The sequence below is a fragment of the Misgurnus anguillicaudatus genome, chromosome 25, assembly GCF_027580225.2.
Source record: "Misgurnus anguillicaudatus chromosome 25, ASM2758022v2, whole genome shotgun sequence".
NCBI lineage: Eukaryota > Metazoa > Chordata > Actinopteri > Cypriniformes > Cobitidae > Misgurnus > Misgurnus anguillicaudatus.
Genome location: NC_073361.2, coordinates 23,743,035 through 23,756,711, shown reverse-complemented (window position 1 = coordinate 23,756,711; position 13,677 = coordinate 23,743,035). Strand labels below are relative to the sequence as shown.

At 38.3% G+C, this 13,677-nt stretch overlaps 1 protein-coding gene across 1 annotated transcript; it reads left to right on the top strand.

Moving 5' to 3' along the window:
- Window positions 1-4,807: 4,807 nt before the first annotated feature.
- Window positions 4,808-12,035, top strand: slc7a14b (solute carrier family 7 member 14b). Its single transcript, XM_055182891.2, has 7 exons — window positions 4,808-5,231; window positions 5,573-5,809; window positions 6,433-6,650; window positions 7,692-7,838; window positions 8,557-8,765; window positions 8,842-9,707; window positions 11,842-12,035. The coding sequence occupies exons 1-7, from the start codon at window positions 4,934-4,936 to the stop codon at window positions 12,033-12,035; spliced, it is 2,169 nt and encodes a 722-aa protein (XP_055038866.2). The 5' UTR covers window positions 4,808-4,933.
- Window positions 12,036-13,677: the final 1,642 nt, after the last annotated feature.

The window sequence follows — 13,677 nt, the reverse complement described above, 5'->3', positions numbered from 1 at the left end:
TTGCGTTGATGTGATGTTACAACTAAATATTGGTTTAAAAAAAAAGATGATGTAGTTGTGCTAAAGCCTAAGGAAAACACCATTGAGTCATCTTTTTCTGATTTTAATCTTTTCGAAACTTGTGAGCCATGCATATATAGTCAAACCTAAACCACAGTTTGCAACTTTTATTTAAATAGGCACAACGTTATAAGGCACTGGTCAGGGACCATTTCCCACAATATACTTTGCTTCAATCTCTCCTTGTTTGCAAGCTGTGACAAATATAGTCTCAAATAATCGTGATTCTGAAAGAGATCCATTAAATGGAAGCAATGCACTGAGATGACTAATGCTGGTAAGTTTAAGCACGATGTATAGGGTTGGGTCAAACAACATGCTTATTGCAAAGTCTGACATGAATGAACTTAGTAGCACTGCAGATGGTAAAATTGATTTGTAATGTTTGACCTTTTATTGTTGAAACTGGTTATGTTTGCAGAAGTGTAGCCGCACCACTACAAACATTACTGATGCAACCCATCATTCAGTCCCCATGGATACGTTTGTTTCCTGTGAAACCTGAGATACACTATCTCTCTGCAAATGAAGTTCGGTGACAGGGTGATTAAAAATAAATTGAAAGCCACAGACTGATGCATAACTATTAAAACAAACGATGACTTTGTTTCCTTTGCCATTCCAGTATATTATCTTGCTATAATTTTCAATAACATTTATTTGTATGTGTTTTATCAAGCTTACATGTTTTACTTTTAGCATTCTTGATATTTTGAGCATTATGTGAGCATATAATATTTATTATCTGCATCGTAAAATAGAAAAATATCTCCCAGGTACTTTTTAATCTAATGCCATCATTCCCACTCAGGGAATGTGGACTACACAATCTAAAACAAGTTTGGGATGCGTTGACGCAGGCAGCTGTTGAACGGTGGACTTATCTTTTAATAATGAACTCTGATCACACAGAGAACCGCCTAAATAATTTACATCCCTCCACATTGTCTCCCCTGCCGTCTCCGCGAGCTTTATCCGGATTCCTGCTTTACCGCTGGACACAATGGAGTATATTTAAAATCCCCATCGGTGAGTTTTTGGCCCTTTTCCGATAGAGAAAGCTGTTTTCAATTTAGTACCAGACCGTCTGTTTTTTTTGTGTTTGAAAGATAAAACCCAAAGCTATTTGTTTTACTGCTTAGAAGAAGAGATTTTGGCTCAGGTTAATGCAAACACTATACAGTATTTACTTGTCTGTTTAAGAGCGCAATTAATTTCTGACTAGCACCGACGTGTCTAAACTTTTATGTCTACCTCGTGTAGATCTATTTCAGAAGACCATCATCAATATTTTAACTGGAAAAGTTGTACAGGTTGCATAATTTAAATGATTTATTGAAACTAGATTAAATTGCGGATTATTTGGATTACATTAAATGTAGCATACATTTAGTTAAACATTTAGTTAATAATAAAACGTTATGTCTTAATATTAAATGGGAATTTTTAGATGAAAGTGAAAAGTTTCTTTGTACTTAAAAATCACACTCTGGCAATTCCAATAAATGATATAAAGGCACAGTAAGCAACTCGTGTTGTTTACGAGCATCCTTACGCATTTGCGTTGTAAAACATTGGAACTGACCAGGGTGCTGAACGTCCCTCTTGAGGAACTCCTAAACATGACAAACAAATTAACTTACAGTGCTTGTGAGTGAGCACAGTACTAGTCAAACTATCTATTGTTTGACTTTTCTTTCACAAACTAATCTTGAAACATATCATTGCTTAAAAAAATCCAAACATCCAAAAGTTGTCTTGTGCAAAATTTTAGCCATACCCACATGAAAAATTACAATAGTATTTATTATGTACAGTTTAAAATACACAATGTTGGGTTGTCGTTGTTATGCAACCATGGGGTATAATAATTCAGTAGCTGGATTAAAACAACCCAGCATTGGGTCAATTTGTCAAATATTTACCGATTATGGGTCAAAAATAACGCGCCATTTTTAGAGTGTAGTAAACTGTAGTAAAATTCGTAGATACTATAATGTTTTTGAATCCATGCAAAATAAATATTAAAATATAGTACAATATTTACAGTTTATGAAAAGTGTATAGGCTACTATAATACAGTAAACAATTATATACTACAGTTTAGTAATTATAAAGTATACTACAATATTTTATATGTGGGAAGGTGAGATAAAACAAATTAAAATCTTTTATGAATGGGAATGGGATATTGTGTTACAAAATTTGTAGTTCAAAATATATCAGACTTTATCATCGATATTTGCATACTAAACTGGTATTGATCTTCTTGCATTTATTAGCAAACTGAATTGATGCAGTGTTTATGTGCTGATATTCATGCACAAGCCTGCTGTATGCCCTTAAAGGGAACATTTCACAAGACTTTTTTAGGATGTCAAATAATTGTTTGGTGTCCCCAGCGTACATATGTGAAGTTCTAGCTCAAAATACCATATAAATAATTTATTATAGCATGTTAAAATTGCTATTTTGTATGTGTGAGCAAAAATTTGCTGTTTTGGGGTGTGTCCGTTCAAATGCAAATGAGCTGATCTCTGCACTAAAGGGCGGTGCCGTGGTTGGATAGTGCAGATTAAGGGGCGGTATTATTTTAACAAGATCCGTTTCTGACATCACAAGGAGAGCCACATTTTAATGACCTATTTTTTTACATGCCTGGTTCACCAAAACTAAATTACTGGGTTGTTGTTTTTCACATTTTCTAGATTGTTAGAAGCACTGGGACCCAATTAAACATGAAAAAAGTCAGATTTTCACGATATGTCCCCTTTAACACAAAGGTTTTAATTGTTATTAATTTGTTTTTTTCTCCTTGGTTCGCTTGTGGTTAAATGATTGCTATGAACATAATAGTCATTTCTGGGCAAGGGCATAGATTTGGTTTGAACATTGGGGGGAGGTTGAAGTCTCGATTGTACATATAGTCTCACGAAATTTCGTTATATAGTCACGTATTTTTTATTATTTTTTTCGTGCTGTTGTCACGGAATTTCGTGTTTTTTCGGGGTCGTGTGACGAGTTCCTGTTTTCGTGTGATTGTGACGTATTGGTTACTCAACTGTTTTGTCCTATTTTCTTACCATTGTCGCTTCGGTTAAGGGTTAGATTTACATAAAATGACACCCCTACCCTAACGCCAGGCGACATTTAAAAAAATAATCTGAAAAAATAGTATAAACCAATATATAAAGTGACACTCTAATACAAGCACCAAATCTAACCCTAAACCGAAGCAACAATGGTTAAAAATAGGAAAAGGCAGTTGAGTGGCCAATACGTGATAATCACACGAAAACAGGAATTCGTTATACGATCACGAGAAAAACACGACATTTCGTGATAATAGCACGAAAAAAGAATAAAATAAAAAAACGTGACTATATCACGAAACTTTGTGAGACTGGGTAGGTAATCATTATATATGTACACTGTCAAAAATAAAGGTACAAAGCTGTCACTTTGGCAGTACCTTTAAAAAAAAGGTCCTAATATGTACCATGTAGGTACAAATATGTATCTTTGAACTGCCAATATGTACCTTGAAGTACTAATATGCACTCTTTAGGTACAAAGGTGTACTGTCCCAGTGACAACTTTTGTACCTTTATTTCTAAAAGTGTATTGTGAGGGCTTGTAATTAATTTTTGAGGGATTCCCTTCCTCTCATCACCTCCAAAAATTATGCCCCTGTTTATGTACCCAATTATATCCTGTACGTATTCATATGCAATTAACATAAAACAAAGGCAAACATTTTTATTTATTGTGTTTTAGTGAAAAAATCTAAATTGAGCTCCATTGCTTGTAATTGTGTCTGACCAGTTTTATGTGTCCAGTCCTCATTACCCGTTTCTTTACCCTTGCCCTGAACTCATGTCCCATCATTTGCACATGTAGCCTACTGCATAACAAGAGGGAATGAGCAAATGAGGGGATTACTAAAACCACAATGTCATTCATGTCTGTAACAGAGAAAGGATTACAGAGAAACATAATCATGATGTCTGGTCTCTCTATCTCTCTTTCTACTTCGAAAGATGATGTGAATATAATTTTGTTATTGACATAATTTGTCATCAGTCATGGATCCGTTGTTTGTTGATAAAAGCAGAGATGTTACAGACTGAACTACCAATTACCAACAACAGGCACATTTAACAAATCTGTGACGGCAACAGGAACTTATCTGAGTGACAGGCCTACATTTGACCGAAAGAAACAAGATAGTGGAGATGTTATCAGTGTTGGAGACCACTCCTCTGTGGTCTATTAATACAATCTTTATCCTTATGGCTTCTTTGCAACAATGCAAAACTGTGAAAAGCATTCTAGACAATTGAATTACATTTGTATATCAATGTCCACTGCATATGCTAATCAAGTGTAATGAGACCTGCACCATAGCAACATTTCACCTAAATGAATAAGGGGTTACTTGCTAAGGTTGTTTAGGCATAATAACGCCCTGATTATTTTGTTTAGATGAACATAAACTATGTACTGTTCTTTTTACAATAAGTTTAAATTCAACTAAGCTCAGGTTAAATAATCATCCTTCAGTCTATTTTTCTCAATATTTCAGTAGGGATCACATCATCACTAGCGCAGTACACATGACAATAATTTCTTATATTGGATCTGCTTGCCTTCTTTTTTTGTGGAGACCACAATTTATCAATTTCAGATCGAGTGCTGTTGATTGCTCATGTCCTGGATCCAAACTGAGACACTCTGGGGAAGAGAGAGATAGAGAGAGAGAATTAAATCAAGAGACAGACACACAAGACAAGTTTACAGGAAACACCTGGAACCCTTACATAGGAGAGGACAAACCTCCTGCTTCTTTCATCCGGTCTTCCTTTGGTGAAGGATGAGTGCTGTTTTTGCCAAACTGGACCCCAGGAGGATCGAATGGGAATCGTCCTGGTATGGGCTCCATTCGCGAATCCTGCGCACCAAACCTGTGGACTCTATGCAGGAGGGTTCAGATGACCTGCATGGCACCAGACTTGCCCGGATTCTCACTTCAGTGGATCTGGTGTCACTCGGGGTCGGCAGCTGTGCGGGCACTGGGATGTATGTAGTTGCCGGGCTTGTTGCTAAGGAAATGGCAGGACCTGGCGTGATCTTGTCCTTCATCATTGCAGCTGTGGCATCAATTCTATCAGGTAATTAAGCTTTTGATATGTTTTGAGCATTTTACCTGTATGTTGAAATTACATAGTTTTGGTGCTCTAACTTTTAGATGTGTACAAAAAATTATAAAAAATATTTTTTAAATATGTCAGATTTATCACTTCATCTTAACAGAGATTTCTCTGCACTCTTAAAATTTAAGGTTCACTACCTAGACAGCAGACGACTCCGGGCTGGATCTGCACCAAATCCGTGCCGAAGTTGCCAGCTTCGGGGCAGATCCAGCCCTGTATTAAAACCAATGTCCAATAACCAGGATATCTATTTTATAACTAAAGTTATCAAACAGCCCATATAACTGATTTTTACACAGGAGTCTGCTATGCTGAGTTTGGTGTCAGAGTACCCAAAACAACAGGCTCCGCCTACACATACAGTTACGTCACAGTGGGAGAATTTGTGGCCTTTTTTATTGGTTGGAATCTGATTCTGGAGTATCTGATTGGCACAGCAGCGGGAGCCAGTGCTCTCTCCAGCATGTTTGACTCTTTAGCAAATCACACCATCAGCCGCTACATGATCAACCATCTTGGAACAATGAATGGTCTGGGTGGGTGTTTCTTACTGCAATTAAATATTACCCTGTCTGTAAAAACCCAACTAAAGTCATTTACTGTTTTAAATTCATCCTACATAATTTATATGAAAATATAACCTTTATATCTTTAATATATCTTTAGTCATGTAAAATCAATTATTAAAATCAAACTTTGATGCTTTTAATATCATTATTTGATTATGAGATTTTAGCCTGGATTTAGGGGAATATAAAATGTCTTGTGCAAAATAAGATTAATATGTATGCTGATTAAAGGAACAGTATGTAGGATTGTGGCCAAAACTGGTATTGCAATCACAAAACTTGTGGCTAAAACTGGTACTGCAATCACACAACTGGTGGCCAATACACAAAATGACAACATAAACATCAATTGAGGGCTGGAACTCCACTTTTTAAACGACAATATCCTGGCCAGACCACTGTTGTCAGTGATATAAGCATTTGAAATGAACATGATTTTTTAATGTCTAGTGACATATCAGGGCCATTTTATGGTTAATTGATATACGTTTCTTACATACTGTTCCTTTTAATATTCAATTTAAATTGTGCATGGGCGACTGCATCTCATAGGTTGTTAATGATCATATACTCCATGATTCCTCTATCAGGTAAAGGAGAAGAATCTTATCCAGACCTCCTGGCTTTGCTGATCGCATTGATGGTGACAGTGATTGTGGGTTTAGGGGTTAAAAACTCAGTGAGCTTCAATAATGTGCTCAATGTGGTGAACCTTGTAGTGTGGATCTTCATGGTTGTTGCTGGACTTTTCTTTGTCAGTGGAGCCAACTGGGAAGATGGGAGGTTTTTGCCCTACGGTTGGTCAGGGGTAAGAATTTATACAGGGTAATGAATTAAAGGTCCCGATCTTTCTGTGTTTTTGAAGCTTTGATTGTGTTTACAGTGTGCAATATAACATGTGTACATGTTTCACACAATTTACTTATAGCACTGTTTTCACTGTCATAAAAACGGGATGTCTTCCTTGTCCTATGAAGTCCGTCCTTCAGAAATACGTAACGAGTTCTGATTGTGTAGTTTGTTTAGTGTGTTGTAGTTCGATAGCAGCTTAGCTAGCCGTTAGCTTAGCTGGCGACTGACGTATTCCTGTGGGCGGAGTTTAGTCAAAAAAACTCTTCTACTGAGGTCATTAAAGTAGGAAGGAGAGGGCTGTAGTCCAAACCGGCCGTTCGCTGTAGGCTTTGAAAGACAAATTCTGTTAAAGAAAATATATCGCCTGGCAGTGAACTTTGAGCTTTATCATTTTACAGGTATTATTTATGCAATTATAGCAACATTACACACACTGTAAAAAATTTACTGTAATTATGCAGCTGGTTGCCAGTAACTTACTGTGGAAGATAAAGACTGAAAATGTTTAATGTTCATTTAAATTGAACAAACTGTTGCCAGTAAATAAATATAAAATCTACAGTAAATTACTGGCAACCATACTGTAATTTCTACAAAAAAAATTACATGGAAAAAAATGATTCATTGAATTCAATCAATTTTTTAAGGTAAGTGGTTGCAATCAATTTATTTAAGCTACATTTAAACAAAAAGATTAGTAAAGTAAAATAAAATATAAAACTTTTGTTTAAATGTAGCCTAAATAAATTGATTGCAACCACGTACCTTAAAAAAATGGATTAAATTCAATGAATCATTTTTTTCAGTGACAGTGCATTAACTAGAGTTTAAAAAATAGATCAGAAAGAATGTGACCTTTAAACTTGATACATGTAAAACATTTAACATATACTACAATAATATATACATCATGTAACACTAATGTACATAATATAAAAATGCTGTTTACATCTCATTTCTGTATGGGTGACAACAGTACATGTTTTGTGTATTGCAGGTCATGCAAGGAGCTGCAACCTGCTTTTATGCCTTCATTGGCTTTGACATTATTGCCACCACAGGCGAAGAAGCCAAGAGCCCAGACACTTCAATTCCATACGCAATAACAGCCTCTCTCATTACCTGTCTAACAGCATACGTCTCTGTAAGTTCTCTTTAAAACGTCTGACTATAATAACAAAACTTTTGGCAAGGGCTTTTTATATATACTTTATAATTGTACATTAATTGAATGTTCTTGTATTATGTCAGCAGCAGCAAAGGCAAAGGGTTCTGTACATTTAAACAGGAAGTTATTGAGGAGGATCTGTATTTTTAAATAGCCAGAAAGGCTATACATCATATGACAAAATCACTATCTTGCAATTGCTAGTCAGTTGCAAATGACATTGGCAAAAAGGGAATTATGACAGTCTTGACAGAAATTTTATGCTATAGGCAGCCCAGCTAACAATTTTTGGTTCCCAAAACGTTCCCATAACATTATTTTCCAAGGTTTGTTTTTGGTTAGCCAGGAAAGTTTTCTTTACAGAAATAGACGTTATTTTTATGTTAGAATAACATTCCCCTAACGTTAGAATAACGTTCTCATAACGTTAGAGAACTGTTATTTTTTTATAGGTTAGTTTAACGTTATAATAACGTTATTCTAACGTTAGGGGGAACATTAAATTAACCTAAAAATAACGTTCTCTTTCTGTATTAAAACTTTCCTGGCTAACGAAATACAAACCTTGGAAAATAATATACACTTTTTGGTTTATTTTCTCAGAACATAAAAAGGGCGGGGGGGGGGGCGGTTTGCTGTATATATATACATATACAGGGTGCCGAACAATACTTTTTGTATTTGTATCTCTTAGGTGAGTGTTATTTTGACCTTGATGGTGCCATACAACCTGATCGATGGAGATGCCCCCCTTATGGAGATGTTTGCGGTTCATGGCTTTCTGGCGGGGAAGTATATTGTAGCAGTAGGAGCTGTTGCAGGACTCACCGTGAGCCTGCTAGGATCCCTGTTTCCGATGCCCAGAGTCATCTATGCTATGGCAGGAGATGGCCTTCTCTTCAGGTAGATGTGCTCATTTGTCTATTTCCTGCTAATCAATTTTCCATGTCTACTACTAAAGTATCTGTGTGTATGCCAGGTTCCTTTCCTTTGTGAGCCCCCATACCGAGACCCCCGTGGTGGCCTGCGTTCTATCGGGGTCTCTGGCTGCTCTGTTGGCCCTTCTGGTGAGCCTGAGGGATCTGATTGAGATGATGTCCATCGGCACGCTGCTGGCTTACACGCTGGTCTCCGTGTGCGTGTTGCTTTTGCGGTATCAGCCGGATAGAGACAGCTTCACCAGTTTCCTTACTGAGGAGGAAGAAGAGGAAAGGAGAAGAAAAGAGGAGATGATGGCAGCTAGTGGGAAGGAATTGCAGATCAACGTCGGTGGTGAGGAGTACAACGACAACCCCTGTGGGGCCAAGAACCTTCCGTCGAAGGGTGATGATGAAACGCTGATTGGAAAGTCGAATTCGGGGGGCTACCAGTCGGAAAGCTCTGGATATGGAGGAGGAGAGAATGGCATGGATGCAGACAGCCCTGATAGCGCCCTGGTGGGTGTCTTAAAACGTGCCCTGGGCTCTCACTATTATACCCTGCGGGTGCGTTTGGGCTTGCCGAACCCGAGTGATAGACCGACACCTGCAACAGGACGCACCGTCACTTCCTGCGTTCTTCTTTTTTTTGTCTTAACCTTCTTTCTCTGGATCCTGGTCATCTACGGTTTTGAACGAATCTCAGGAGGGGTTCGCTGGGCAATAATGCCTTTTATAATGACTATTATTGCTGTCATGGTATCTCTGGTTATTACTATTCTTCGGCAGCCGGAAAATCCTAAAAAGCTGCCTTACATGGCGCCATGCGTGCCTTTTGTGCCAGTAACGGCAATGCTGGTAAACATCTACCTTATGCTGAAGCTGTCCAGCATCACTTGGGTGCGCTTCGTAGTGTGGTGCTCCCTAGGTAAGCCAAAAATAAAGATGCTGCAAAAGATTCTTCACAGCAATGCTATAGAAAAACCATTCATTTACATTTTTATAGTCTAAAGCAGGGATGGGCAACTTCGGTCCTGGAGGACCTGTGCCCGGTTGCATGAAAGTCCTTAAGCTAAGAAATCCCTTAAATATAAGGTTAAGGGTACCCTTAATAAAAAATGGGTTGCAAGAAAAACCCTTAAGTGAACCTTAAGGCTGTCAATAAGTATTTACCCTTGAATGCTAAAGTATTACCTTAAGTTCTGCTATGCGTTGCTACAAAGTCCTTAAGTCACATTTTCCCTTAAAAACTTAAGGGACTTTAACAGGTCCCTTAACGTCACACGCGATGGCCGATTTTATGGTTATTTAAGAAAATGAAGTACCAACGCGCATTTCTAACGATCTAAATAATCCCTAGAGAAAAAGATGCGCATTTATTAGGAGAATAGCGGTTTGATCATCCGTCAATCTAAAGTGTTTCCAGTTTGAATTACTTTGAGGTTTTATACACGCGGCACTTTACAGTCTGTTATTTGCGATGTTTCATTGTACACAAATCCGCCGTCTGTCGAGCTGCGTGCGTTGATTTGTTACCGCTGTGAGATTTTGTAACCATAGCAACCGCGTCTCCGCTGCCGTGTTTTGGCAGAGACTACCGTAAAATACTTAGTATAAACACTTAGGTAAGGGTGACAGTTAAGACCTTTGTTGCAACGCTCTTAAATAAATCCCTTACCTCAGGGATTTTTTCTCCCTCAGGGAAACCCTCACTTAAGGAGTTTCATGCAACCGGGCACTGGAGTTTAGCTTCAACTTGCCTCAGCACACCTGCGTAAAAGTTTCTAGTATGCCTAGTAAGTCCTTAATTGGCTGCTTCAGGTGACTTTTATTATGGTTGGACCCTCCAGGACCGAAGTTGCCCATTCCTGGTCTAAAGAGTCCTCAAAGGATTTTTTGTGAAACAGCAAGGTTCTTCAGATGTTAAAGGTTCTTTATGGAACCACACAATATGGCAAAGAACCTTTACCCAGACAGTAGACGACTCTGGGCCAGATGCACCACGTTCTGCCAACTTCGGAGCGGATCTGGGGCCTCATTTACTAAATGCTGTGTAGATTTGATCTAACGATCATTTATCAAAAATGCGTACGTGTGATTCATAAAGCGAATGTAGAGGTGTTAGTGAGACCAGCAGGGGGTGCTCATCCTGTGGTCTTTGTGGGTTCTAACACCCCAGTATAGTGACAGGGACACTATTCTGTCAAAAATGCACCGTCCTTCGGATGAGACGTTAAACTGAGGTCCTGACTCTCTCTGTGGTGAATAAAAATCCCAGGATGTCCTTCGAAAAAGAGTTGGGGTGTGCCCCGGCATCCTGGCCAAACTTGCCCATTGGCCTACTAATCATCCCTCATACTAATTGGCTATATCACTCTATCTCCTCTCCACTAATAAGCTGGTGTGTGGTGAGCTTTCTGGCGCAATATGGCTGCCGTCACATCATCCAGGTGGATGCTGCACATTGGTGCTGGTTGAGGACATTCCCCCATTCATATGTAAAGCGATTTGAGTACTGAGAAAAGCGCTATATAAATGTAAGAAATGTACATACCCCTTTCTTTCAAATGTGAAATCTATAAATCGCAAATGATCTTGAACGGCATATATTTCCAAAAACCTGCAGCAATCGGACAAGCAAAAGTGTGTATGTCTGCTCAGACCCTGTCGTTGCGCTAAACTCTTTTCCATGTCAAAAATGTTTTTATAAATATGGACTTTACTGTGGATTTTTGCGTACGCATACTTTACGATCAAATCTGTGCGTACGCACGCTTTATAAATGAGGCCCCTGGTGCGGATCCGGCCCAGAGTCATCTGCTGTCTGGGTAGGGAACCTTCATTTTTAAGAGTGTAGATTAATCTCTGTTAAGGTGAAGTGATAACAAATCTAACATACTGATAAAAATTTTAATCTTGAATGCACTGAAAGTTGTTTTGGATGAAAGCGTCTACCACATTCAAGTCATATGGGTTTGGAACAACAGTACCGTTAGCAAAGAAGTTTTGTTGTTGGACAAACAATTTCTTTAACCAAGCCCTGTCTCTTCTTTCACCTTTAGGTTTGCTGATTTACTTTAGTTACGGGATGTGGAACAGTTCCCTTGAACTCAGTGCTAGAGAAGAAGCGGCCCATGCCAGCTCTTACCAAAGGTATGACACAGAGGTGGACGACAGCTTTACTGTGGAAGAAGACCTTCATTCTCAAGAGGAGGACCAGGAGGGACAGTACCAGGGCTGGGCAGCTGAGTCCTAGAACTACAATCTTATCAACCAACCAGATTTTAAGGCAGGTTTAGGGTTGAGGACTTTAAATAACATTATCGTCAACATACTTGACATTTTACGATTTAATACTCTACCATTGAGTAAAAAAGAAACATTTTGGGTTCAAACAACCTATTGCTTAAATTACAACCCAATGGGTTGGGTTTCTCCCTTTTTGACCCAACGCTGCAGGGTTGGCAATTACCCAGCATTTTTTCCGAGGGAAGTTAGTAGAGTTTGAAAGAAATGCAGATTCAGTAACAACAAAAGTTGGTGATATAGGAATGTAGATCTCTGATATCCTACTTTGGCAAAACATGGTCATGGTTACCTAAAGCTATTGATCTAAACTAAACTAAGTAGTTTTTGGAGTGCATTTCTTTGTGAACACGTTTTAAATGTTATTTATTTCTAAACAAGTACTTGTCAAATACATATGAAGAGCTCAGATGAAAACCCTGCCAAGTGCGTCTGACATGTTTTCTTGTAGATTAGTATTTTTTTATTAGGTCCTTATGTTTAGGTTCAGTAATTTCACTTTAATGGCAATGAAAATGTTATTAGCCAGTAACTCAAACAAATTAGCGTCGCACACCTGAAGTCAATAGATAGGTGCGTAGGATAAGGCGACAAAAAGTCTCAAAATATACAAAGAACAATTCCCGCACACTATCTGCTTGCTGAAATTTTTTTTAATGAAAGTTGCGTTGCAACGTTTTGATCAACTGATCTTCATCAGGCAACTTTGATGAAGATCAGTTGATCGAAACGTTGCAACGCAACTTTCATTAAAACATTTTTTCAGCAAGCAGATAGTGTGCGGGAATTGTTCTTTGTATATTAGCCAGTAACTGAAATGTTTTATTTTCACAAATGTCACTTTAAGAATTTCATTGGTATTTAACCAAGTCTTTCGTGGAAAAAAATCTCCACTTCTAAAAAAAGTCTCAGTCACTCTTTACTGTCCTTTGTAAATAAAGGGAAAAAGGCTCAAAAATTCAGTCAATATCCAAATATATTCATTAAACCCTTAAAGGCGGGGTTCCTGATTTTTAAAAAAATGCTTTGGAAAAGAGAGTTGGACAGAGTTTTAAAACACACTTGTAGCAAATCAGCAGTAAGATTTGTGTACTAACCATGGACCATAAAAAATACGGACGTAGTGTCCGTGACGTCACCCATTGTTTTGCGAAGATCGTTTCTGAAGCTTAAAGTAGGCGTTGCCTGCCGTCGCCATCTTGGCCGCGCAAATCACTCACGGAAAACCGAAAATGGGTAAAGAGGAGGGACATGTGTGAAGCTGAGGTAAAACCACACCCGCCTATCGCGAGTCTAGTGATAGCATTGGCTGTTCAACCGTCAATCAAGCGGCCACGCCCTTAATTATGCAGAAGTTTAAGGCTTAATATAATTTAAACGAATGAGTTACAAAAAAATTCACCCCCCCTCACAGTTGTCATGAATAGCAAACTTAGCTATATAGACCAAAAACACTCTTTGTACCAGGCTGTAAACATATTATTTTCTACTGTAAAGTTGGGCATTTTTAACATGGGAGTCTATGGGAATTGACTCCCTTTTGGAGCCAGCCTTAAGTGGCCAGTCGATGAATTGCAGTTTAAGTCACTTCC